Source organism: Leuciscus leuciscus, assembly GCF_965113295.1.
Source record: "Leuciscus leuciscus genome assembly, chromosome: 7".
NCBI lineage: Eukaryota > Metazoa > Chordata > Actinopteri > Cypriniformes > Leuciscidae > Leuciscus > Leuciscus leuciscus.
In genome coordinates this window covers 23,558,482-23,585,908 of record NC_138731.1, presented here as the reverse complement: position 1 = coordinate 23,585,908, position 27,427 = coordinate 23,558,482, and the positions used below count along the sequence as shown (strand labels likewise).

Below are 27,427 nucleotides of genomic sequence, written 5' to 3'. Positions count from 1 at the left end.
CTAGGTAATATACTTTAAATACTAACCTTGAATACTAGACTAAATTAAATGGAAACATTTTAATTTCACTCCATTTAATTTTTGGTTTGGATAGGCCAGACATTTAAATACTTAAATTTGACATTTGACATAAATAGACAAATAATACTCATTCTTTACATTCAGAATCATTACATCTTTTTAAATTAATTAATTGAAAGAACAGTTGATATCTAATTGAAAATTATAAAATATTATAGCACTATAGCTAGGCTATATTATTTTGAGGCAGTTTACACACGTGGTGGCGCTATAGGACTGTACTAACAAAATTGTGTGAACTGCATTGAAGTTGCACTGCTCAAGGTTTAACTGCATACAACTACAGTTCTCCAGACAACCTCATAGCACTCTAACAATTTTAGCAATGTCAACATTTTAATCTAATGTGTGGGTGAAGTTGCAATGTTGTTTTTGCACTATATTTCACCTTGGGTAAAACGCATCATAAGTCTGTCTGACTATACCCTTTCTCTCTCTCGCTTTTTTCTAATGCTATTACTGTGGCTTATGCAGCCTTCAGTAACATATTCATTAAATAATAACCCTATTAAACTAGACTACACTTACAATATTTTAGCCTACTTTATGGACGGGTTTCTCTAGTCCGAGCAGGGCACTTTGTTCGTCACCTCAAAAACATCGGAATCTTTCAACAACTTTTAAAAAAACACACACATTATATGCGAATAAATTAGTCATTCTGACAGTATGTTATTCTGTCTTTATGAAATCTTTACCTCAGATAAAGACAAGAGAAAACAGACACGTGTCTACAATGGGTTAATCTAGTTGACGTCTCTCGGTTGAGAGTCCCTCACAGGCGCTAAATCTGAAGAGCACTTCAAAGAGGGATTCACATCACTACACACATACACACTGACAAATCAAACTACAGACGAACCAACTAAGATATTGAGCTTTTGGTAAAAGATCGACTCTACTTTGGGGCTGTATAAAACTTTAATCAGAACAAACTGCCATAAACAAGAAGACACACGGCGGACTGCGCGAGCGAGCACTCGCATCAATCACGCAAAATGCTACGAGGCTTCACACCGTCGCACTGATCGGACTCGGCGCGTTTCGTAAGTCATCGCTGCGTTCCGTCGCCGCTCGGACACTACTTTCCAATAAAAATCTATCTAAAAGCAGCCTTTCCTGTCCCGAGCACATTTATCAGTATCACTGACGCCTGTGGGACCTTCTCCAGCTGTGCCGTCATAAACTCCGCTGGTTTTCACTTTTCAACATGATCAACACCTTTTGCCAAGGGTAAGCAAACACTTTGCTTTATGGAATATGATGCCATTCAACACTTCAGACAGTAATCTTCTGATAAACGCATTCATTTTCGTGTCATTTTTTTAATTCAGGTAGTTGAGAGCAATGGCACCTTCTTGTAAACCCTGTGAATTGGATATTTGCTTGTCCCACCCCAAGTAAGAGTCAAAGACAATTTTCTGTAGTCAAGATGCAGATTGTTTCGGCTGTTTTGCTCCTGTTCTGTTTTCACAAGGTGAGTAGCCTACCATTCTTTCCATTTACACATATGAAAACTGTATGCAATTATGTGCAAACTTTAAGCAAATGCACTACTGCAAAGAACAGGATGCTTATATAATTTTCAGTTAAATACTAGTTAATTTAAATAAAATAATAGTACAGTATCTGCATAATTCTGGTGGACGATTCAATCATTATCCATAGTCTTTTTACTCTCTTTTCTATTTAGTAGAAAATAATACACATTTACCAACTTTTTATTTCTCTCATGCATACTGTTGCATTAAAATTTAGATATTGGAATCACATAACAGCATACTTTTGTTTCAGCTGATGTTTGATCTTAATTTTATTTAACTATGCGATGAAGTCAATACAATGTTGAAAATAAATGTTAACTACATAAAGCAAGGATTTTATTCTGAATTGTATTCAACTTTAAGAGCTTAGGAACGTTGAATTACTTAGTACCACTTTGAATGCTGTTCTGAGAAAAAAAGGACAAATATTGGAAGAATATTTTGTATATATTGAATAGCTAGAATAGCATGTACAGGATGCAAGTGTGGATGTATAGCAGATAAAAAAATAATAATATTACAGGGGGCTCATTAACAATCTTATTCTCGACTGAGTGTAACTTTGCACATTAAATATTTTCTGTTCATAGAGAAAAAGCAAAGATGTGTATTATTGTGTAGCCTATTATTCATTCTTCGATTTTTTGGTCTTATTTTTATTTTAGTAACAAGCAGATTGTGATGAGAAGGGTAGTCACATGCACTTTTGGAGAAAAATAATTCAGTCATTTTATTGCATAAAACTCTGACTGGTAATAAAGATGGTTTCTAAAACACTTCAAAATCATCAGTCACAGAACTGCATACAAACGTCCCTTTCAGTTAGATGCCTTTATGAAGAAATCCAACCTTGCACATAATATGTTTTTTTTTCCAAATTTGGCTGCATTCGGCTGTACCTGTGGGAATGGCTTCTGTCTATGAGTACATCCACTTTTGTACAATCCTCCAAAGGCAGCGTCCCAATGGATTAGAGTCCCTACAGTCTCTCTCTCTCTCTCTCTCTCTCTCACACACACACACACACACACACACACACACACACACACACACACACACACACACACACACACACACACACACACACACACACACACACACACACACACACACACACACACAGTGATTCAAATACTGGAGAAGTAGCCCAGCATCTGTGCAGCTCCCTGGGGACAGATAAGAGGGTCAGAGCCTATACACTAGTAACTATTCATTCCATGACATCTGCTGCAGTCAACCTCTGAGAGCAGGACAGAGAACAATGTGATCAGCACTAAATCCACTTGAGCACAACGGCACGACTCTATTGTTTAGACACATTTGCTTTCATTCCTCATCTTTGTATAATGATTGTTCTCTGCATGGCTGAAGTTCAGCGCAGCTGGCCTTTGCTGCCAGAGCGCCGCTCTCTTCAACACCCCCTCTGCTGCTCGCCGTTGTGCTTTGCTCTTGTTCACAGATAAGATGCATAACAGCCATCAATCTGTGCTCAAGATTTTCCAGAGCACTGCTTTGCTGATTGAAAGAGGAGATGATGAGTAATTTAGGAAGGTGGTGTGTGATGTCCATACAACGAACTCCAACAGCACACAGATGTTTGTTCACTCAAACACTTATATGATGTTGGTCTGTAAGAATACCACAGAAATGTCTGTCAGTTTAATGTCCTCACAGTTATTTCAATATGAAACTCTGCCTCAGCCGAAATCTCAACTCAGAGGGTGCGTTTGAATACGCAGACTTCAATGGTTTATGGAGAGCAAATTTAAAGCCGGAATAATGATTCGCAGTGAATTCCCTATCGCGAGGTCGTCCAGCTCTCCCGCTGTCTTTGTGCGCAATTAGCTTTGATTTTATTATTTATTTACTGGAGGAAAACTAGCGGTGGAGAATTTACTAAAAATTTACAGTGCTCGGATTAGGAGCCACGCTTTAATCTTATGCCTCTGATAATGCCGCATGGCCTGATTGATTAGTTTTTCAGGAAGCTTATGTCAGAAAAACTAATCCGTCTTTGGATTGTGCCAGCCGTGTAAGGTTCTCCGCTCTGGTGCTGTATCACGGAGGCGAATTACAGAGCTGCTGGGCTGTGATAAGGCCCTCGTCTCTTTCACACACCCGTCCCTCTGGACAATAAAAACGCTGTTTATATTCTTCAGAACCTGCTGCAGCCCGAGTCTTCACATCAAGCCCTCGCTGGATTTGCCATGTGAGGGGAGAACGTACATCGGGCTCTCAAAATTGGGCTGAGGACACCAAATGAGAGGAAAAAATAACCAGAATGGAGTCGTGAAATGTGTTTGTAGGTCCAGTAACCCATAAATTCCTCCGAGAGAGATTACATGAGGGTTTCAGTGAGTGCGTCTGTAAATATGAGCGTTTCGCTCTAGATTGGCATTATCAGCGCTGGGCTTATACACCAGTGATGTGTATCTGTGTCTATATTGGGGTCATTGTTGCTTTCCAGAAGCCTGGCCTCAGTAATCCCTCATAAACAATGTTGTCTGTGACATTTACCGTTCTAAGCTGTGATGTTGGGTGGTGTGCACTTTCTTGTGTTTGTTAATTTCATGTGGAAAAACACAGGAATCAATGTCACACCTAAGAGCAGGTGCCATTCACGTTGCCATCATTTTTAGTCCGCTGTTGGTTTTCAAGTTATCTACTTTTCATCTAGACACATTTATTGTGAATGAATAATGACAGATTTTAATTGATCGATTTTCTTGACAGAACATATATGGAAACATGGCGATCGAACTCTCACCACTCCATGATCATAATAATAATACAATTATTATTATTATTGATTTAGAAAGACTGCAAGAATTACTCTGCAGTGCAATTGTTGGCATTGGAAATTTCTCTTAGTATTCTTCGTGTTAATTTCAAATGGAATTTCATAAATTAGTATTAATTTATTACTATAGAAATCTAAAAAGGAAAGTTGTTGTTTTGGCTCATTGGTCACTTGAACTGCAGATAGTTACTCTAAATGGTTTGCAAGTGCAATCTTAAATGTGTGTCTCACACATTAGACAGTTTATGTTAATGTCATTTGTCAAAGTTCTGACTTTTATTTTTGCCATGGATGTAATGCCAGGGTCATCCATTACCTGAGATATAAAATCAATGCTTTTCCACTTATGGGCTGGAAACTGTGATTTCAGAGTGTTCCAGAACTGAAGGACAGGCCTGTATATTTCAGGCTTTATATCATGATAGATGTGTTGTGTAGCATCTCTGTCCTTCCAAACCTGTATTATGACTTTCTTTCTTCTGCAGAATGCAAAAGACGTTTTTTTGAAGAACGCTCTTTAGCTTTCACTGTACGGACAAAAAACCAAACCAAACACTAAGACATTTTTCAAAGTATCTTTTTTTTGTGCTACAAAGAAGAAATCATACAGGTTTGGAAGGACATGAGGGTGATTAAATGATGACAAATTTGTAATTTTAGTTTTGAGTGAACTATCTCTTTAAGTCTGCAGATTTAGTATTTGTTATTCATGTTAAAAGATTGAATAGTTTTCCTCATTTCAGTGAATCTCTATTTGAGCTTTCAGCTATTTCACATCTCCGTCATATTTTCTTTACCTTCATTTTTTAATTCATCCTGTTTTGTCACTCTGATGTGAGGAGTTCAGCCCCGCTTTTATGAAAAACCTATCATATTTATAAGAAGCCAAAAAAGGCTTCTTCTTTTTTTCTGCTGCTGCTGCTTCATTGTATTCAAAAGAGACTGGTATGTCTGAAAACAGTTAGGATTCATCCTAATCAAAGAACAGAGACATCTGTACTGTCAGTTGTAACGCTGCGCTGACAGATAGGAAGGGCTGCATATGCTTCACATGCATGCTTCTCACTATTTATATTTGTATGATCTTCATCCAAAGCAAAGAGGGAAATTAAGATGGAACATCAGAAGTGCTCCCAATGAGAAAGCTTGAAGTGCCGCGAACATTGTGTTGTCTTTGCATGTAAAACTTGTGATCACAGCTGTTATTCTTGCTGAGGAAATGTCAAACACATTTGTAGGAACAAAGATCAGACAGATGTGTATAATGGGATTGTAGAGGTGTTGATGGGATGATAGTTAGTACACCAGCAGAGTGTGGAACAAAGAACCGACAGGTATTAAAGGGGAAAGAAAGAATAAGAATCACTTCTCACCTAACAGTCCTGGTCTTATTAACAGGTTATGATGTACGATAAAATGCAATACAATAGCACCTTGTCTGACTCCATTTATGTTGGTCCTTCACATATTTTTCAGCAGCTTGATCCCACAGTTGTTTAGGGCGTTAATGCATGAAAATAATTACACTGTAAATCCCCAAGTCAAAAATGTTCAATTAGTCTGACGTATTATTTCTCATTGAGCCAATGTTAACAGACTATTGCAACAAGAATTTCACTTGGGCCAATTGAAAAATGTAGATGTTATCGGTCACTTGAAATTTTTGATTTGGGAGGGTTAGAATTTTTTTACAGTGTAACCATAAAGCTGTTAACGCATTTATCAATTTGTCATTATAACGGTTTCATTTTGTTATAATGTCAACATGTCCACGCTCCATAATCTTATTTTGCCTATAGATAAATTATTAATAAGTAATAATTTACGTTTAGTAATTCTAGATGTTTTAAGAGCTGAATATTCTTCTGGGATTCCACTCTTTTTTTAACCAATTCATTTCCATGACTTTTACATTGACTTTTACATGACCAAATACATACCAAATATTTTAGAGTTTGGCATAACAAGAAACTTTTTTCTTTAAAAAAATGCTTCTGGCATTTGTATTAATTTATTGACTTTTCCAGGTCTAGAAATAACGCTTTTAAAATTAGGCTACCCCATACAATAGCCATCATTTCACCGTCTAGGTTAACTATAGACCCGATATAGTCCGACTATGAGTAACCCACTTCTAGCCAAAATAACCTTGATTTTTAAAAAAAAAAAATTTGCCAAAATAACTTGCAAGATGTAGGATATTCCATCATGTAAGCAAAGTCAACGGTGATTACAAGGGGTTTGGTTTCATTTCTTTGACATGTTATCTTGTTGATGACTAGTCTATTCTTGGGTTATGGTTAGACGTCTCACAGACAGTCAGAATTTTGCCTTGTTTTAGCCTAGATGTCAGGGCTGTGTTTGGACGGCTATTAGACATCTTTTAAATGCAAAATTGCTTGCCGGGTAGGAACTCTGGTTCTTCAAAGAAAACAAAATGTTGTTTAGGAAGTTAATTAAATGAATATCGTAATTTTATCGTATTTTAAAACTTGTTTTGTCTCTTCCCTTAGAAGTTTGCTTAGGCCACCTATTGGCCCCGGCCCCCTGGTTGAGAACCACTGCTCTAGGACACTTAAAGGCTGTTCACACCAAGAACTTTGACTATAAAGATAACTATAATGATATTAAAGTCCACACTATCGCACAATAACGCTCTATGTACTAGCGTGCGCTGTAATTTTGTCATTTGCCACTTTAAAGCTCAAGCTCTTTAAGCAGATTCTGATTGTCAATGTTTTTATCGTTCATCAGCTGGAAAATGATACCAGTGATATTGTTTCTCTGTGCCGTTATCATAGTTCTGGTGTGACTGTGAACGCTGCTATTCTTTTATATTTAGAATGATATTTAGAACTATATCTTTATCATTACCGTTATTTAGTTGCTGAAAAGGATTGAAATGATTTTTTTATAATTCACTATTTAGTTATGATGAATATATGATGCATAATTACTCCCTTTACCATATTACCCAGCAGAGAAGGTGAAAGTATACTGAAATACTACTGGCAGATCTGTGGGTTTTCTTATTATTATTTTAATTTATCTTATGTAAAGCACACGTATAAAATAGTTTAGAGTTTTGACATGTTCCGAATTAAAATTTAAATGCAGTTACATACAAATGTTAAAGCATGCATTTCATTTGGCCTCACATCACTTTAATTGGAAGTCATTGAAAGCGACCGTACCTCTGATTGGCTACAGGTCTGACCGGATGATTTAAGGGTCCGGTGCCTAAGGCAGCCATGCATGAGCGTTTGGCTCTGTAAGGGTCAGGTGCTAATGACAGCGGGGATTATATGGCATTAGACATGCAGCACAGCGTACAGTTCAGCGATCAGTCCCGGCTGAGGGTGAGGATTTCTCTCTTTGATCCTCTCCGCTGAAAACCTGCCATTTGTTAGCAGCCCGGCTCTTGATTAAGAGTGATGGGTTTCGGGTTTGCGGCTGTTTCACCCATCAGGGTAGCAATCTATTCTGCGGCCGTGTGTAGACTCAGGACCCCACCTGCCTCCTCAAGGCCTTTGGGGCCCTCTCTTGAAACTGCTCTTTGTGTGAATCATTACAAATGAAATGCCCTGTAACACCACACAGGAGAAACAGTGGGGAGACAAAGAGAGAGAGGCAAAGAAATGAATAAAATGACAGAGACTTTGGGGAGGAACAGGAGGCTGGAAAGGTGTAATGAAGAGGCAGCTGCTGCCATGTTCAGTACTGTTTAACAAGAAACTGCAGTTCAATTGCATTATGGGTGGCTTGGCTTAAACAAAATGCTTGTATGTGTGTATAGTATTTTGGTCTGGATAATTGTGTGGTGTGTATTTGATGACACAGCATGCAAAGATGTGTTTTATTACAGAACATCATGAGTAGGTGATCTCAGATGGTTGACCCACTAGACCCACAAGAATCAGATCCCATAACCCCCCCACCCCCGTCTCTCTCTCCCTTCATTTTTTTGTCTTTTCTTTACAGTCATGTAGAAAAAAAGCCTATAAATAAATGTAAATGTTATCCCACTTGAACTATGCATAAAAAAAAAGAAAAGAAAAAAGAAAGACATACATGCATACATAAATAAATAAAACTACGGTATATTCCACCACTGAATCCATACAATAGCTATGTCCAAGGAAGAGACGGAAATGTGTTTGCATCTAGATTTAAAAGGGTAGCATTTTCGAGTTCTGGATATGAACATGGCCTAGACTTTGTTGAGAGAACTACAGTATTATTAGTGTAAGACTTAAACGTCAGTTTCTCACAAAACTATCATATGACTTCAGTCCATAAGTCAATATGTTCATTGTTCTTTTTTGGAACTTGACAGCCATGGTCACTATGAACTGTAAAAAAAAGTATCCTTTTATTTTCCGTGGAAAAAACGCATTACAGGTAGAATGGAATGGGTGATTAAGGATGAGCTGGATACTCTACTGGTCTTTTAAAATCTGAACAGATTATAAACCACTATAGGCTTTTATATATTGCCAACTTAAAAAAAAAAAGAAAAAAAAAAGATATAAACAACTGAGGATCACATGCTACCCGAATTTTAAATCATCCCCAAACACAACTAACCCACGCAGAAAATTGTGCCTCATTAAAAACAATTTGTTCTGAAATCAGCTCAAAATATTTGTCTATTCGAGTCTGTGCCCAACATATACTACACTATTTACTGTGAAATCTGTCAACTGTCCAATATCTGCAGACTGGGTCTGACTTTCAGCAACTGGCATCAATTCGTCCAGACTGCAAAACAGGGCAGAAGTCGTGGAGTCTATTCCAGCCTTAGTAAGGTAAAGTTTCAAGGAAGTAAATTCTCAAAATGAGGTACAAATCACAGCTGCACTACCATGCTGTACAAACAGTCTCTGGGGCTGAGAAATAGGGAGACAGCACAAGAAAGAGAAATGGACGGAAAATGACAAGAAGGTGCAGGTCTGACATCCAAACAGATTCATGCCCCGGGGCTGGAGAGCCATCACAGCCATCAGAGGTGTGCTACCACCAGACGAAGCAAATGCATTTTAACAGCATCCTCATCCATGATCCGCCACTGAGATGTCCCTGACTTCTTAATAACTTTCTAGAGGGCTAGTTCTGGTCACCACGGCAATTACCTTTATGTCAAGCCGTAAAAGATATGTCCACCCCAGGGAATGGCAGACAGCTTGCTCCATAATGCTCATTACAGATGAACGTCTAGACTGATTCTTTTCTCACTTTGTGGATGTCATATTATGATGCTGTCACTACGAAAATGGGCCAGCTATCAGTGTGGGTGACTGACACACTGTACAATACATTTCCAAATTACAGATATTTATCAGAGGTTTAAACCATTTAATGTCTGCTTTTATGATATAGATATCTATATACCTATATCTATCTATCTATCTATCTATCTATCTATCTATCTATCTATCTATCTGTTCATAAATATACAAGGATGCATTAAATTGATCAAAAGTTACAGATTTTTATTTCAAATAAATGCTGTTCTTTTGAACTTTCTATTCATCAAAGAATACTGGGAAAAAAAAATCAAACTAAAAAATGTAAAGCTGCAAATGTTTGAAACTTTGATAATAATAATAAATGTTTCTTGAGCACTAAATCAGCATATTAGAATGATTTCTGAAGTATCATGTGACACTGAAGACTGGAGTAATGATGCTGAAAATTCAGCTTTGCCATCACAGGAATAAATTACATTTTAAAATGTAAAATAGAAAACAGTTTACACATCTTAAATTGTAATAATATTTCACAATATTACTGTTTTTACTGTATTTTTGATCAAATAAATGCAGCTTTGGTGAGTATAAGAGACTTCTTTCAAAACAGATATGGGGTCATGAACTGAGAAATCAAATGGCATAAGAGGTCATTGTACTATAATAATGTCCTGTAAGTTTCAGAACACAAAACTTCCTTGTTAGTCCAAAAACAGCTTTTATTGAAACCAAGCTCATAATTCGGATTTTTTAATTGCCTGATTCCACACGTGTAATGGCGGAAAACCCAATCATATAGCAGTGGGCGTTCACTTCCAAGTCTTGAGTGTGGCACACCTATCAAAATGCAGTGTTTGAAAGAGAGGGTCAAAACTAGAAAATACCTTATTACTTCTAAATTAGGATGTTTTTTATGCAAAATCTTGGTAACATTATGAGTGGACCTCAGAGAACATTAGAAATTTTTTTTTTTTTTAATGCTATTCTTGACCCATTTAAAAAAAATCTTACCGACTCTAAAGTTTTGTACGCACACACACACACACACTGGGTGTCCTTGTTTTATGGGGACTTTCCATAGACATGATTTGTATATGTACAAACTGTATATTCTATCCCGTTACACTAACCTATAACCTACCCATCACAGAACACTTTCTGCATTTTTTACATTTTCAAGAAACATCATTTAGGATAATTTATAAGCTGTTTTCCTCATGGGGACCATAAAATGTCCCCACAAGGTCAAAGGTTTCTGGTAATACTATCCTTGTGGGAACATTTTGTCCCCATAATATAAGGTTTTCCAGGACCACACACACATGCACACGTTTCCATAGTCACAATGATTTTATACTGTACAAACTATGTATTCTATCCCCTAACCCTACCCCAAACACTTATTCTGTGGTTATTCTGATAGGACACTTGCATGAACTTGAGGCTAATTACTCTATATAACTGCTGTTTCTGAAAGAAGAAAATAAAGAAATTAAAGGTAAATATCTGTCTATTACTCTGACTCTATAGCCTTCAGGACAGTACTGTACTTTAGTTAAAGTCTTAATTAACGTCCTTAGATTTCCCCCTTAGCAAACCTTACCTCTACCAAAGTCACAGCTTCAATTCCCTTGAGTTAGACATCAAACATATTACCAAAATATGTGTAGAATTACTGCCATATGTAGGAGAGAGAGAGAGAGAGAGAGAGAGAGAGAGAGAGAGAGAGAGAGAGAGAGAGAGAGAGAGAGAGCATGAGTGAGGCAGAGAGGGAAAGGATTGGGACCGATTGTCAGCACAACCTTTTAAGTTCTCCTCTCAAGGCAGTAAAGCATTTTATTTTGCCTGTGATCCCTCCACTTGTCACAGCAATTTCCCCAGCTGTTCATCATCCTTTAACTGCTTCCACATTAGCATTATCATCTCATTCCTGCTTCACCTGAAGTTGTCTCTCACCACATTTTCTCTAAATGTGAATGGTATTCATCTTCCCTTGTCAAGTCATTGAGGTCTGCAAAATGAAAAATGGAAGTGAATCACAACCAAGGCAAGAACAGAGATATGAGCGGTCTAGTTTACTGAACATTGTACAAGACCAGGGGAACTCAAAAGTGAATAAATGTTTCATCACAGACAAAAATCTCTCTATCTTTTTTTTCTCATTTTCATTGAGGGTTATCTTCCATCTTTGTTCATTGGACTTTCTGAAGATGTTGGAAAGTACAGCCCATAAATTCATTATGGAAATTTACACTGTCTCTCTCTCTGTTTTTACGTGGAGGTATTGTCTTAATTAAGTTTTGTGAAGAATGATAGATGAACAAACCCCCCAATCCATGGGAGACACATTGATTTCACATTATACAGGGAACTTTCAAATTACTGGGCTATTACTGGCTGTTTGCATCATTTATAATGTTGTGCATGATGTTCTCTACAGCCATTACGCTCTTTGACAACAACATTTTACACCCATCTAAAAGTTTACATAGTCAATCAGAAATGTTTTGTTTACATAGAATTTGAACCATATTTGATCAAGCACAGCCTCTAAAATACTGATATGCTCTGGACCATTTTGGATGGAAATGTCTTCATGAACATAGTCCTTTGCTGACTGAGTTCTCATATGCTGCTGTTAAGCTTACAGCAAGATTAGTAATTATAGAGAAAATACAGGGTTGCTCGTCTGTGCGATTTCAAACAGCCCTACTTTCACATCTGCTTCAGCAAATGATCCTCTCAGCCGTGCCTCAGGATGGCAGCCTGCGCTAATTACCAGCGAAACTAGTTTGGCTTATTTCTACAAATTATTAAGACTTTATCTTAAGTGGACCAGAACTCAATCCTGGAGCAAAAAGGTTATTTGGCACATAGGATCCGAACTGCAGTGTATTGCAGAAATAATTTTGTGTTTACACTTTCGAAAACCCATTGCAGATCATTTGAATGTTATTAAACACTACGAGGTACACATATATTACCAAGACAATCATCACATATCATCATATCAGTTTCCCTAGACACTCAAACTACTTAAATATTTGAATGCTAAATATATTGCTTCTATATAACCAACATCTTTCCATTTTATTTAAAAGAAGTTTTATATTTCTTCATAACTTTTTATTCTCAATGCTTCAAGGCATTGCAGTTCTATCCCACATTAAAGCCGTTACGCAGTCTCCAAAGTACACAGTCTTGTCTTTTTGTCTGATTTTCAAATACTTTTTGCTTAAAATCTAAGTTTGTAATGATGCAATTCACTTCATAGCTGGTTGGTTTTGTTCATGGCTTATAACTCTTAAACAACAACTTTCTTTAAAATCCCTATGGGAAAAAGGAATGTGAAAAACAATTCAACCAAGGCAGCTGAAAAAGTGGACGGGCTATTTTGCACTGTACTGTTTTATAATAAAGATTATAATGTTAGATCATATGTTAATATTACATATACATATAATATGATGTATTCTCATGTTTGTGTGTTTGTGTTTTTCTCAGTGTTGTTGGAAGGTCACATGCAGAAGAGTCCATATTCCGGAGGTGGGGCTTGTGGACTGGGGGGAAAACGAGGAGCACCCCTCCCCCAAAAGCGCCAGCCCCCGTGTTCTCAACCCCCTGCGCCTTTTCGCCCGGGGATCCCCTGGGTTCAAGAGCAACAGGAGGGAGATTACATATTTGGAAAACATCGAGGACTCCTGGGACTGGTTATCTAACCAGACAGATGTCAGAGAGTCGCAGAGCAGGACTAAACGCAGACCCATCGTGAAAACGGGGAAGTTTAAAAAAATGTTCGGCTGGGGTGACTTCAACTCCAACATCAAGACTGTGAAACTAAATCTCCTCATTACAGGCAAGATAGTGGACCACGGCAACGGCACGTTCAGCGTTTACTTCCGTCATAATTCCACGGGCCTAGGGAACGTCTCCGTAAGCCTGGTGCCGCCTTCTAAGGTGGTGGAGTTTGAGATCGCCCAGCAGTCCACCCTGGAGACGAAAGACTCGAAATCTTTCAACTGTCGTATCGAGTACCAGAAAACGGACCGCAGCAAAAAGACTTCACACTGCAGCTATGACCCATCCAACGTGTGTTACCAAGAGTCCACCCAGAGCCACGTGTCCTGGCTCTGCTCGAAGCCCTTCAAAGTCATATGCATCTACATCGCCTTTTACAGCACTGACTATAAGCTGGTGCAGAAAATCTGCCCAGATTACAACTACCACAGTGACACGCCGTACGCTTCCACAGGTTAAGATCCAGTCCATCCTCCACAGTGAGAATGGTCGACCTCATTTTCACCATGTGTTTCATCTGATTTAGAAGCAATTAAAATAAATCCAGATGTTTCGCATTAGGCTACATTACTGGCATGTGCTTCAACCTCTGCCTTTGCCTTTTGCCTCACACGACGTGTGATGGCAAAATAACTGATCAACGCTTTTGTTTTTGGCTTTAAACGTCCCACATCCCATCCCATGGTTTAAGTTATGTTGGGAATCTTTCCCAAAAACACCTTTCGCTATTGGTCAAGCTAATAAATCACAGACCTACAGAGGATAGAATATAAGTGAAACACCTTTTTTATTGTGAGGTTTATGTGTGTGTTAGTGTGCGTGTGTGTTTTACTGAGCTATGTGTTTGGCATTAAATTGTGGAAATCATTTATGCAGTTGTCAAGGTAAATGCGAACGGGTTAAATCATTCAGCAAAGACATCACATACAAATTACTCCTAGTCATTTTGCATTTCACAAAAGATCTATGTGTGAATTGAGATTTGTGTATAATTTCAAAGAGTAATTTGCGATGTCTCACGAGAGAACAATTCATTGGACAGGTGGATTTAGTGAATCTGGCAGCCGGTTAACAACCCTTTGTCATGGTCTCGCCACAGAGATCCACATTTCCAGGCTCTAATTAACATTAATTATAGTGGGAAATTTCACTTACAAACCATGACAAAGGGGACTGAAGCCAAAAACTGAAATTTAGCATGTCAGTCATGTCTCAAACCTCTATTCATGCCAGTGACTTTGGACTGGAATCACACTTTTTCGTATCCTCCATTCCTCAGACATTTACAGTAAATACAGACATTTATGCAAACGCACATGAAACACATTATGTGAGTCTGCCTTCTACTGTCTTTCATCATTTAAAACAGTACCTGGAGATCAATTTTTTGTTTGCACATTATGTCAGTGTGTCACATTGAACCAGTTGAAATGCCATAGTCTGATAATCAGAACTGGAATTCTCAGGTTCCATATGTGTTTTTGTGTGTGTGCCAAACAGATTATGGCCATTTATTTCATTCTTCTCATATCAGGACGACTGATCTGGATCACAGTTCTGCTCGAAGTGAAGAATCAGATGGATTATTAATTGTACTGATACTCTAATTGTCTTGCCACACGAACATTAGCATTAAGAACTTGTCGATAAAAAGATAGCTGTTTATAATTGTATTTAGTTTATAATCCCATGTGCAATTTTGTGAATAGTGTATAAATGTGACTAAAACCGTGTGTATTTTGCCTTTTAATGATGAATTAGTTTCTTTATTCTCTCAATACAGCAAAAACAGTTTTCCTACGTTTGGTGTTTGACAGTTATATCAAGTAGATGTAGATTTTAGTCATCTGGCTTATCACAGCTTTAGTTTCACAACTGCAAATTGTACGCTTTATGTTTGTCCTCAATATCTGTAATATACAAAAAACGCTCAAGGAAAAGAGCTGCCAGCGTTCTTTTAACCCTCTATGGTAGGCATTTACACTAAAAAGGTGGTGTAGGATTTACTTTGAAACAGTTTTCACTCATAAATTGCTTGTAAGTTTCACAGATATAACAAAGAAACAGCAAGTGACACATTTAATTAAACATAAATGTTGAAGTAGAAGGACAAAAATAGAATTTTCTTGTAAAACATACCCCAAATCTTTTTTTTTACAACTTTTTATTTCATTTATTTATACTTCACTATTTCACTAAAAAGAACAAGTTAATTCTTATTCAATAAAGCTATTTTATAGAGCACTTCAATGCACCTTCCTGTGGGTGACACCAAGAAAAAAAAGTTTGAGACAAAATCAAATGTCAAGTGGCTTAAAAAAAGCATATTATTGTTTATTTTTCAAATGTCCTTTTATTTCCAGTAAAGGAAAATGATGCTGCCATAGCAACATTGTACCATAGAGGGTTAATGTATTGCTTTTATTCAATATGACTGTCACAAAGAAAACCATGAAGCATATCCAGACAGTATATGTGAGATTTGTAGTAAAACAAATGCATATTCTCCATCATTAAGACCACATAAAACACTGGATCTTAAATCGGTGAAAAATCGTGCAAAATCACATTACCTGCTCTGGATAAAAACGTTACATCCTGTGATATGTGCTTCGTTTCTTCAAGCTCTAATACATGATCATATTCAATAAAACGCTTTCTGATGTATAGACTTGTGTTACATTAGTTTATATGCACATGCAAAACGATGGAATCTTCCACAAGTCTTAACCTTTTGTTTCTTTCAGAACGGATTGTCATGTTTTTGGCTTTGAACACAGACGGCCTCCTACCACTCGATTCACACTGAAGAAAAGAACAGAAGACAAAACTGAATTGTACTATGATGGAAAAAAGAACTATATGAACCCGCAACGTCTCATTAGCTCAGTGGTGCACTTAAAAATTGTCTTCCAGACAGACAGGAGTGGGAGAGAATGTTTCTAATAGTGCTATGTTATCACAGTTCCCTAGGAGCCGCGGAAAACGGTCGGCATGAAGCGGCATGTTGGCACGGGGAAAAGATGTGTGTTTGATAGCCCAGATCACGGACTGCATGCTGTTCGCTTTAATTAGCCCTGATTTCCCCATCATGGAGGATGCGAGAACAATACGTTGAGACTTCTGCAAAGATTACAATGGCCATGGCACCACAACTTGTACTGCAGTTTAAAGCATAACACTGCAATGTTTAATCAATCGCAAAATTACTATTATGTTTAGCAAAATGCAATCTGAAATTCAGTTGGATGTCCGGTTGTCTTCATTGCTCTTTTTGACCATTCAATCACCGCTTTTGAAATGTGTTATTCGCAAATAACCAAACCAAAATGTCAAAACATTAGTCATTTTGCAGATGGCATTTCACTTCCTGCGAAACTTAACTCTAACAAGTCACTCAGGATGAGATCATGAAATAATACACTGCTCTTTTTGAAAACAATCTAATTCCCCATATAGGGACTGAATGAAGCACCTAGTAATACATAATCCAAACCAAGAAGAAAATAAAAATCAGACCGCCAAATGTTCGGAAACTGCTACTGCCAATCTAGAAATTACTTAAAAACATATCATATTTGATGTATTATTAATATATTGTTCAAAAGTTTGGGCTCTAATAAAAATACAAATAAATGAATACTTTTGTTCAGCAAGGACACATTAAACTGTCATGTCATTTATGTAAAAAATAAATAAAAATGCATATACATGTATATATTTAGCTGCACAACTGCTTTCAAAATTGATTAGAAATGTTTTTGAGCACCAAATCAGCATATTTCTGAAGGATCATGTGACACTGAAGACTGGAGTAATGCCTACTGCTTTGCCATCACAGACATTTTTAAATATATTAAAATAGGAAGTGTAATATTTCACAATATATTTATTTTCAATCAAATAAATGCAGCCTTGGTGAGCATAAGAGCATATAAATCATATATAAAACACCACTGAATGCTGAAAAACTTTTTTTAATGAGTTAATGCAGGCAATCTCTCAGACAATTTTTTTTTTAAAGATGGAACAAATTCCAGAATCTTCACAAAACATGTCCTTTAACAGAACAAGTCAGTGTAGCATGACACAATGTACAGACTGCTCCAAATCACTGTCAGTTTGACTAACACCACAGCTCAAAACAAAACCGTGATAGATCGATGCCAATCAATCTATCTGTATTTCCCACTCACACATTCATCAATCCATCCATATGACATACAGTACATAGCAATGTCACACTCTGATGCTCAGCATCCAAATATTTCCTGATCACAGAGGACAGCGTGTTCAGAGATGGATTGTCTTGACTAGTTCAATCAGGTTACACAAATGCGATTATGGGCGACAACTTCACACTACTTGTCTGTGTTTGGTAGACCAATTCAATGGAAGCAACACTATTGAGTCTAAAAATGTAGTCGTTTGTAAAATTGTGACTAGATGACACAATGTTTTCACAGGTTAAGGGGCAGGACACAAACAATTCATTTTGGTACACATATCAATACAAATATCTGAAATGCATATCATTTTCCGACAATATGGAATTGTACTAGTATTCTCTCCTCCCCACGTGGTTAAGCTGTGTCTTTACATAGAAATCGTGCCATCAATATGGGGCATAGCTATCTTTTCAAAAAGTGTAAAGAAATGACCTTGCACTCATCGTGTTAACGTTTATTTAATGTCTAGTCGCACAACTAAACATTAGGAATATATACTATATCATGTGGATCAAACTCCTGACACATTCCTAGAGAGCTCCATATCAAAACAGCGAGACTTTGGGAACTAGTGCAACAGGGAAGAGGCCTGGTCTCATGGGACAAGGCAGGCACAGAGTAGAACTGAGAGAATTCAAATACTCCACACAAGAGTCATGGCAGATAGTTTAAGGCTGTTTGAAGTGACAGATTTGCAAAATAAAGCTCAGATGCCGGTCCCATTGCTCGAGAAGGGTGCGAACAGCTTTCGCTGTCGTTTAGAAGCCAGCCTGTCCCAGTCACGTGCTGTCGGGTCAGATGACAATGAGATTGAGTCGAAACTCTGCAGTGTTAAAGCCTTTGCCCCAGGACAGGCCCAAGAGAGCAGCAGAAATGTCGTCACGACTGTTTTAGGCGCTTCCTGGGCAAGCCGAAGTGGGGGCACTGTGCCGACGCAAGCGCACGGAAAGCCTCCGCCACTAAGTGAGGATGAGACTGGATCATTGACTTCCAGCCTGCGGTCTCCATTATGTCCGTGGCATGACTGTCAGGAGAGGGTGAAGACATTTCAGTATTAGCACAAGACATTAAAAATCCAAAGGCTCAATTCAATGGTGCATACGGGAGATTCAAGCAACTCTCTATTTATATGAAAGGCCGTTTTCCTCCGAATGAGCATGCACTAATGCAGGAGTTATTGCCATTCTGAAGAGTACGATCAGCAGGGCGCCGGGGATCTATAATAGAGACTTTGTGATGTTTATAATGCAGAAATGTTCCCTTCCTTGATGGTTCAGACAGTCAGAGTCTATTAATAACCGGTATCAGGAGATATGCGGGCTGCCCAGAAACTAAAACAATGAATTCTAATGCATCTAAGAGTGCAGATAAGAGCTTGGTATTAATCTTGTGTCACACATATCAGCTAATTACATACTTGCTATTCCAGTTTTTCCCATCTTTACAGCCCAGCTGTCGGAGGACACTGCACCTATGGATAAGATAGAAGAAAAACACTCTCATTCTCAGGCTGGTAAACAGCCATGGCAGCAGGAATTTATCAAGCAGAGTTTCTTTGGCGGCGCTTGCCTGTTGATAAAATCTATGGCCTGTGCTTTGAGCTGCTCGGCGCTGTGCAAGTCGGCCAGGATGAGGGTGTCTGCAACGTTTTCAACCGAGAGGCTGTTGCAAAGGGCTTCCTCACACATGACCTTTAAGCGCTCCAGAGCATACTGAGAGAATGACACACATGACTTACACAGAACAAAACTCAAAGGTTTTTGATGCCATTTTAAGCATTAGCTCACCCAAAAATGACTATTCTGGCATCATTTATTCACCCTCATGTTGTTCCAAACCTGTATGACTTTCTTCCATCTATGAAACACAAAATAATACATTTTTGTAATCATGTACTGGTCAATATTCTGAAGCTTTCAAGCTTCAAAAAGGAAAAAGCACCACAAAAGTACCACCGAGTCCATATGACTAGATTGAGACAGTGCAAATTCTTTATTCACTGTAAATCTCAACGTTCGCCCCAGCTCACCATGATGCATTCATGAAAGTAGTAGTGATGCTTAAATTGTTCTTTTGAGTCAGATCTTCTTCAGTAAATCACTTGGCTTTAGTGATCAGAAAGTCATATGGGTTTGAAACAACTTAAGGGTGAGTACATGATGACAGTTTCACTTCTAGTTGAACTATTCTTTTACACAAACTGTTCATTTCCTGATCTTTTTTTATCTTCTGACAGGCGCACAAAAAAGGTAACCCACATAATAACCACTTTGGATTTAAAAACATACACATTAAAAACACAATACAGTTCAATACACACTACAGTTCAAAAGTTTGGTTGCAGTAAGTCTCTTATGAGCGCAATAAAAAATAGAATAAAAACAGTAACATTGTGAAATATTACAATTTAAATAACGGTTTTCCATTAGAATGTTTTAAAATGTAATTTATCCCTGTGATGGTAAAGCTGAATTTACAGCTTCATTACCCCGGTGTCCAGTCACATGATCCTGCAGAAATCAATCATTCTAACAAACAGAATTGATGCACAAGTAACATTTCTTATTATTAGCAATGTTGAAAACATTTGTGCTGCTAAATATTTGTGTAAACCGTGAAACCATTTTTTTCCAGGAGAACAGCATTTATTTGAAAATCTTTTTCCTTTTTTTTTTTTCCAGAATAAATGCTTTCACTGTCACTTTTTAAATTCAAATGAATGCATACTTGCTGGATAAAAGTATTCATTAATAAAACATTTAAATAAATTCTTACTGACTCCATACTTTTGAATGGTAGTGTATGCCCTGATGGCAAACATTTCTCTTATTACTTTAGGAGATGCTTAAAATATATGCATTTAACATTATCTCAAGTTTTCATAAAACACCCACTTACTTTGTCAGCTGCGGCTAATAAACTATCAGCCATTTTCTCTAAATTTGGTGCTTTTCCTGTGTATATGAAGCCCATCATTTCTTTAAAAACCTCTGGTTCAACATCACTGATGTCCACTCGATTCTGGAAGAAAACAAAGCAGCTTATGAACTCATACGCTGTATTACGGCAAAAGTATCTGAAACTATATTGCTATTGCAATATAAGAAGTGCATCAAATGCATACCTTTTTACTCTCCTCCATTTCATGTTCAAACATGGCATTAAAGACCGGTGATCTCGCTGTCAAAAAAGCAATAAATATGTCAGTCACATTATATGAGCATCTCTCCATGCTCACAGTCAAAAACAAATGACACAAGTGTCCAGTTTTTTATTAAATTATTCCAGACCTGTGAATCTACACAGGCAAAAAGAAACCAAAAGGCAGAAGTCACATTCATGAACCCAGTCGTCCTTTGAGGACATTAATAGTGGATCACACTCTGGATTTTCAATGATGAATCTAAAACTGTCATATTGAAGAATTACAACCTCAAAAAAAAAAAAAAAAAACTGTCAAGGTCACACAAACTGTCTCCCGACACACATACACAACCCCTCAGAAGGGTGGGTGCTGCTGAGCTAGCGTCGCTGGGATGAGAGGAGAACACGGAGGTGATGTCGTCAGCAGGGCTGGGGGTCTGGATTAGACTCACCTGCCAGGATGGATTTGTGGGCTTTGAACTCCTGCCCCCCCACATATAGAGTGCAGTCCGTGAAGCGTGAGCATTCCCACAAGTTACCCAGGTCATCAGACAGCTGGCACTCCGGAACCTTCAACATGTTCATGTTGGACTGTCCAGAGATGTTCACGGAGTCCTGGACAACGCTTACCTAATTAACACAAATTATATTACTAGTCAAATTAAACCACTTGGTCTGGTAATGCAATGTGATGTACTGAAATGACTTCACACTGTCCTCTTATATTTTATTATAACATATTTACACAGATTTTTATGCATGTTACTTGGCAGTATTCATTTACTTCTCAGAACCCTGTAAAAGCAATAGAGCACCCAAGGTAGCGTGTTATGGTGAATTTGACTGCAAACATATCAAAGCTATGTCATCCAAGTGCTACACTGCTCCAAGGAATTGTTTAGAGCGAACTATTTCTTTAATTATGTGATTGCAACAGCAATGGAGATTGGGCAGGGAAAACGCAGCTCCTATTAACGAAGTACTAATTGACTAAGTGCTCCTATTGATACCTTCTCTGAGTGTTGATAAAAATAAAGGTGAATGCAAAAAAACCCCCCAAAAAAACAAATTCATGCAAAACTACAGTTATCAGAAACAGCTGATGAAAGCTTCCTGCAGTTTTTTAATAGTTTTTCTGGCAATGATCATCTACAAAAACTGTCCAATTAATGAGGGAAAACATATTATCTGCAATTTGCATTTAGTTTCAACTTTGCCTTGTGATATTGCCAATTTCCCTGCAAATATTAAACCCTGCAGCAGATCTCAACAGGCATGTCGGCTATTTTTCAAGCAAGACTCATAATTGTGTTACAGTAAATTCATTTGACAACCCATTTCATTTGCCGCTCTAGGTGATGTCTCTATCCTGCTACGTTCTGAAAAGATGGGTGATCTGTCAGACTGCTACTAGCATATTCATACAAACGGATCAGAGCGTGCAGGAAATTCAATCTGCAATCTACTTGCAGGAGAAAAGCCAAACATTTTGCAAGTTCCACATTTCCATGTTTTGTAAATTACCCAAATGACCACAACAGTGTAACTAAAAGAAAGAAACTACAAATGAAAAAAGAAACAATGTCAAGCAAATAGGTCAAAGACAAATTGTATATAAATATATCTAAGTCGATAAAAGGAGAATGTTTCAAATCTAGTTTAAAAAGCAAGTGTCAAGTTCAAGACATTTAATCCATATGAATTCTTGATTTTTCTTGAATTGATTTCATTTATATTATTGAAAAATGCTGACAGCATTGCAATGATAGATTGTTTTGTGCAAATTTTTGATATCCAAGATTCATGCGAAACATTTTTTGTATGTACATAATCTATGCTTTAGATTTACATCACTAAATAAAAACATTAATACAATTTTAAAAAGATTAATCAGGTGCGGCTGACCCAAACCAATACTTTCATGCATGGAGGTCTGAATCTGAAGTACTGAACAGATTATGAAGTAAATGCATACTTGCCTCACAAAATAATGTGAGTTTATCATCTGGTAGCAGCCCATTTGCTTCATCGAGCAGAAAATCTCTCCTAATAAATTTTTTGAAGCCCCAGTCTTTGCCTTGGACAAACCGATAGGCTCTTTGGCTTTCTGCATTTGGAAAACAAGTAAGAGTTAAGTTAGAAACGTTTTGTTCAAAAGCACCAAAAGCAATCAGCTGATACCGAATTACAAATCTATGTAGCATTTAAAACAACAGGACTCCAATAAAAATCAAAATAAATCTCTAATTAAAGCTTCTTTTTTTTTTTGGACAAAGTTCTTACCCATAGCTTTTGTCTCCTCCCGTTTAGCGTTCAGTAAAGAAAATTTGAACTTGGCTCTGACTTCACTTTTTGGACAACTAACTAATAGCAAATATAGCGATAGATAATCTTTACTTTCATCATCGAGTCCCTTCGGATTGACCCGCAGGCACCTGAAGATAGACAAAGATGCAGAGGGATTGAGATTATGAGTTTGAGATTATGAGCATGAAAGTATTATAACACAAACACATTAATTGGGCTCCTCACCATTTCATCTTATCATTAGGCCCTGATGAGAAGGTAGAGCTCTTTAAAACTTCACCCATCTCTTCTCGACAGAAGCTGAAGTTGTTTATGGTCCACATGTAGGAAAATTTCACTACCTTGACCTACAAGATAACCAAAGATTACCATCAGTGAAAATGGATAACTGTCAACACATATACCAGTGAGTGTGCAGTCATTCCTAGTCAACACCACATCGAATGATATGAGATCACATGCACTTCCTGTAGCTTCAACTTCAAATGTTTTTACCAACATCTGATCACTTCCTAAGCAACTACATAGCTCCTATTCAACTTTGAATTGCATTAGCCTGAGGTTAAGTCTTACTGAGACAAATTTCCGATGGTATCATTTTACCGTATCTGATAAACCAGCATGACCACATTATGATGACTGCTTGAGTTTCATTATCACTTGCACAATAAAGTGTCATTCTATCTACTTTAATGCACTGATTACCCTTCATTAGATCAAACTGTGCACAGCGGCGTAACAAGCAAGATATCAAAACATATGCATTTGCTCAAGCAACACTTGTCATTTCAGAGTCATTAAAATAAAAAAAATAAAGAAATGGTCAAATTTCTGGACAAATTTATTTGTATAGCGCTTTTCACAATACACGTTTCAAAGTAGCTTTACAGAAAATGACACCATATGTCCTAACCAGACGCCATGCCATAAGTTTCCAGCGACAAGCATTTTGTCTGTCCACACGAGACGCGACAACCACCAGAGGCAAAACACACACACAAAAATAAATAATAATAATAATAAATAAATAAATAAATAAGAATAATGTGGGGGTTGGCTCTCTTTGCAAGCGCACTGCACTCGCAATGAAATGGACACACCATTTTAACATTACTAAAAATACTGAGACAACCTTTGCCCTTGAATAGACTTGTTTGATTACATTGAGTTGACAGTTGAAAAAAATCGAATTAACATGGAAAAGACACCTTTTACCGGGTGTTGCAGTGCCACGTCTGGTTAGGACATGGTGTTATAGTCGCATTTAGCAGATTAGAGCCGGACGATAATATAGTTCATATTTTGAAAAGATACAAGCAATCAAGTAGTTGAGATATGCTATATAGTGTATATTGCCCTGCGTGAATATACTGTGTGAATATACTACATGTCCAACTTTATATAAAGAGCTGAGCTGTTATTTTTTGTAAATTGTAATTATATTATGTGTTATATATTATATAACTTCTGTGCAATAATAGTCTACATTATGTGATAATATAAACAGGGGTGCACATAATTGTGTGGTAAAAATAAATGATGCGCAGCAGAAAACTTGGAGGACAGTGCTTTTGAGAACACATTCATAGAGGAAGAAGAGTCGAAAATCAGGACTCGTGCACTGTTATCTGTGGGCACAGCCGCACACACCAGAAGTGCGCGAACGCAGAGAGAGGTGTGTTTCAGACAGCGCTCGAACACAGAATCGATTCCTCTTTCCCGTTTACTTGTGCTTGAACAAACACATACACACAAAAAAACACCTACACCTGGGTATACACAATCAAGCAGCTATATAAATGGCTTCCAAAATTCTTCAGCATAGTCTGTACATGATCGCTTGAGCAGTGAGACCATCTCACCTGGGTATAGCACCAGCTCTCTGCCACAGGACCACTGGACATCTCCCCTGGAGGAGGAGGGGTTGGGACCCCTGACATCGCCAGCTCACTCCCCACTACAAGAAGCGCTGACGGTCCCAAAGCTTTCACCACTTGACCTTTATGGAAACAGAGAGCAAAGACATCATATAAGAAAAATCAACGGCAGCAATTTCTGCCTCTCCTCCTGACCTGAAAATAACAAATCTTTGACTTTGCCATCAGCAAGCCATTTTGTGGTCAAATGAGAGTCATTGCAAACCCCAACTCAGGGCACAAAATCTATCAAAAGTGGAGGAAGGAAATGAAAGAATGAGCTTTATGAAAACCTATAACACCGGAAGCGTGCAATATCACAATCCAGTCAGTAGTGTGACAGAACATAACCACAAAAATGTGTTTTAAATCCATGAAAATTCTTACGAGAAACCATCACTCTAAATATAGCTGTGCTTGATGAGAAACATCAGAATCAGTTAAGTCCAATGTAGTGACTAAATGGCTTGTTGGCACAGGCCTGATAGGCAGGTCTGAACTTGCCCTTGTTGACAAGGTAGTCAAGGGCACATTAGTTGCATTTTGGTAAACCAACGGACAAATCCACCTATATTTCACTCTTGACCAAACTATTTTTACTTTACAGAACCAAATTCAAGTTTAAATAATGACTTGCACAACACCCTCCAACTCACCTAAGCCTTAGTAAATATCTTGAAATTCATTTCTTGATGCCATTGTACACATGTATCAGGTAAACACTGCAGAAACAAGCTTAAGCTTTACTGTGACATTACAGCATGATCCAAAGGCTCCTCATCCCAACCTGTAAATATAAATAAATACATATCTTTCATACAATAAATTGTAATCCATTTTAATCCACTCATAAGCATTTATCAGGCACTAAGTAAAATAAGATCAGTACATCATCATGATATTATTTATACTGATAATTACTGAAATAATCACATTTAATACAAACTATATAATAAAACATATCCAACATCCACAGATATGTGGTTTTTGAATAACATTAATTGAACTCTACTGGACTGTCTGTAAACTTCATTACGCTATTTACAATTTAACTTCTGGTTGCGCGAGTTCAAATCCGGATTGACTGCTCCTAAAATTGAGCTGACAACCGATTTAACTCAGGCCAATAAAATTAAAATGTTCAGAACACGAATAATAGTTTTTTTTTCTCTCTCTGTTTTGGGCTGTTTTTAAAATGTCAGATTGTTTTCTGGGCTTGGTCAATGTGGGAAAAAGAAACTGGTTAGCCTTGATGCAAACACCAAATCTAATTAAAATCAATGTGTGGTCAGCGATTGTTTAATTCTAAATTAACGTTAGCTAAACATCATTAACTGAAAACCTAGTGTCTAAAAGAGGCAATATTGTCTTATATGGACAAAAGGAATCAAGTCTTTTGTTTGAGCTAGTCAGATTCTTGTCGGCTAGTTGGCTATGTTGTTAGCAAGCTAAACTATATCCACAACATTGACAAAAGTAGATCAGTTAAAACACAAACCTTTCCTCGCCATTCTGTAAATACTGTTAAATTCAAGGTTCGGTGGGTCCTTGTGGATCTGCTAAGTTTAATCGCCACTATTTAAGATTGAAGTGTATTTTCAAAAGCAGCCCATCACAGTAGCTTGCAGTGTGTGCTGCTTATCCTGCCAATGAAGGTAGCGAAAGCAAAGCACAGGAGTGTGAGCAGACAGGGCCGCGCTCAACTCAATCCGGTGGCTGTACGTAATTCCGCCAATCGGGGGCGCGCCTTGGCCAAACAATTACAGACATGTCGATTAAAGATAGTCTAATACCCAAGACAAGAAGCAGGGATATTACGAATTTTATAGTATATATCGTTGCATAAGAAACATAAAAAAATAAAATAAAATAAAGATTTTTAAAATAAAAAATAAGCAGGTGATTAGATGGAATTTACATTTTGGGTCAATCAGCAGCTGGTTAAAAAAGAAAGAAAGTCATTTTCATTTACGTCACTGCTATTGCTAGACGGCATAGCGGCAAAATGTTGCTACAGTGCATTCAATCAGTTCAGTTCTGGCGCCTCCGTCTCAAAATACTGTACGTCACGTCACGTCAAATTTTGTCATGTTATGTTTACATTTTCATAAAGAAAAGTTTCATAAGAAATGTTAGGTAATGCAGGGTCCAAAGTTTTAAAGTTGAGACACTCACACACAGATATAACGCATATTTATAAAAAAAAAAGAAGAAGAAATATATATATATATATATATATATATATATATATATATATATATATATATATATATATATATATATTTATAAAAAAAAAAAGAAGAAGACATTTTCTGTACCGTTTCTGTATTTGGTTGTGTTGTGAGTATTTGGAGCACAC

General features: G+C 37.4%; 2 protein-coding genes across 3 annotated transcripts; one reads left to right on the top strand and one right to left on the bottom strand.

The window, feature by feature from the left end:
* Positions 1–836: 836 nt before the first annotated feature.
* On the top strand, positions 837–17,102 carry nxph2a (neurexophilin 2a). Its single transcript, XM_082175696.1, has 3 exons — positions 837–1,314; positions 1,416–1,558; positions 13,179–17,102. Exons 2-3 carry the CDS (start codon positions 1,514–1,516, stop codon positions 13,929–13,931), a joined length of 798 nt encoding a protein of 265 aa, XP_082031822.1. The 5' UTR covers positions 837–1,314; positions 1,416–1,513; the 3' UTR covers positions 13,932–17,102.
* Positions 17,103–17,433: 331 nt separating this feature from the next.
* On the bottom strand, positions 17,434–26,731 carry spopla (speckle type BTB/POZ protein like a). 2 transcript variants are annotated; one of them, XM_082176492.1, is made up of 12 exons: positions 26,567–26,724; positions 25,725–25,855; positions 25,015–25,151; positions 23,378–23,499; positions 23,129–23,280; positions 22,825–22,952; positions 21,298–21,475; positions 20,826–20,881; positions 20,600–20,722; positions 19,271–19,413; positions 19,119–19,172; positions 17,434–18,725 (listed from the first exon to the last, which is right to left on the bottom strand). In XM_082176492.1, the coding sequence occupies exons 3-12, from the start codon at positions 25,090–25,092 to the stop codon at positions 18,581–18,583; spliced, it is 1,179 nt and encodes a 392-aa protein (XP_082032618.1). In that variant the 5' UTR covers positions 25,093–25,151; positions 25,725–25,855; positions 26,567–26,724; the 3' UTR covers positions 17,434–18,580. The 2 variants fall into 2 exon arrangements, with proteins under 2 accessions (XP_082032618.1, XP_082032617.1); XM_082176491.1 differs by lacking the exon at positions 25,725–25,855 and having other exon boundaries at positions 26,567–26,731.
* Between the last annotated feature and the right edge of the window lie 696 nt (positions 26,732–27,427).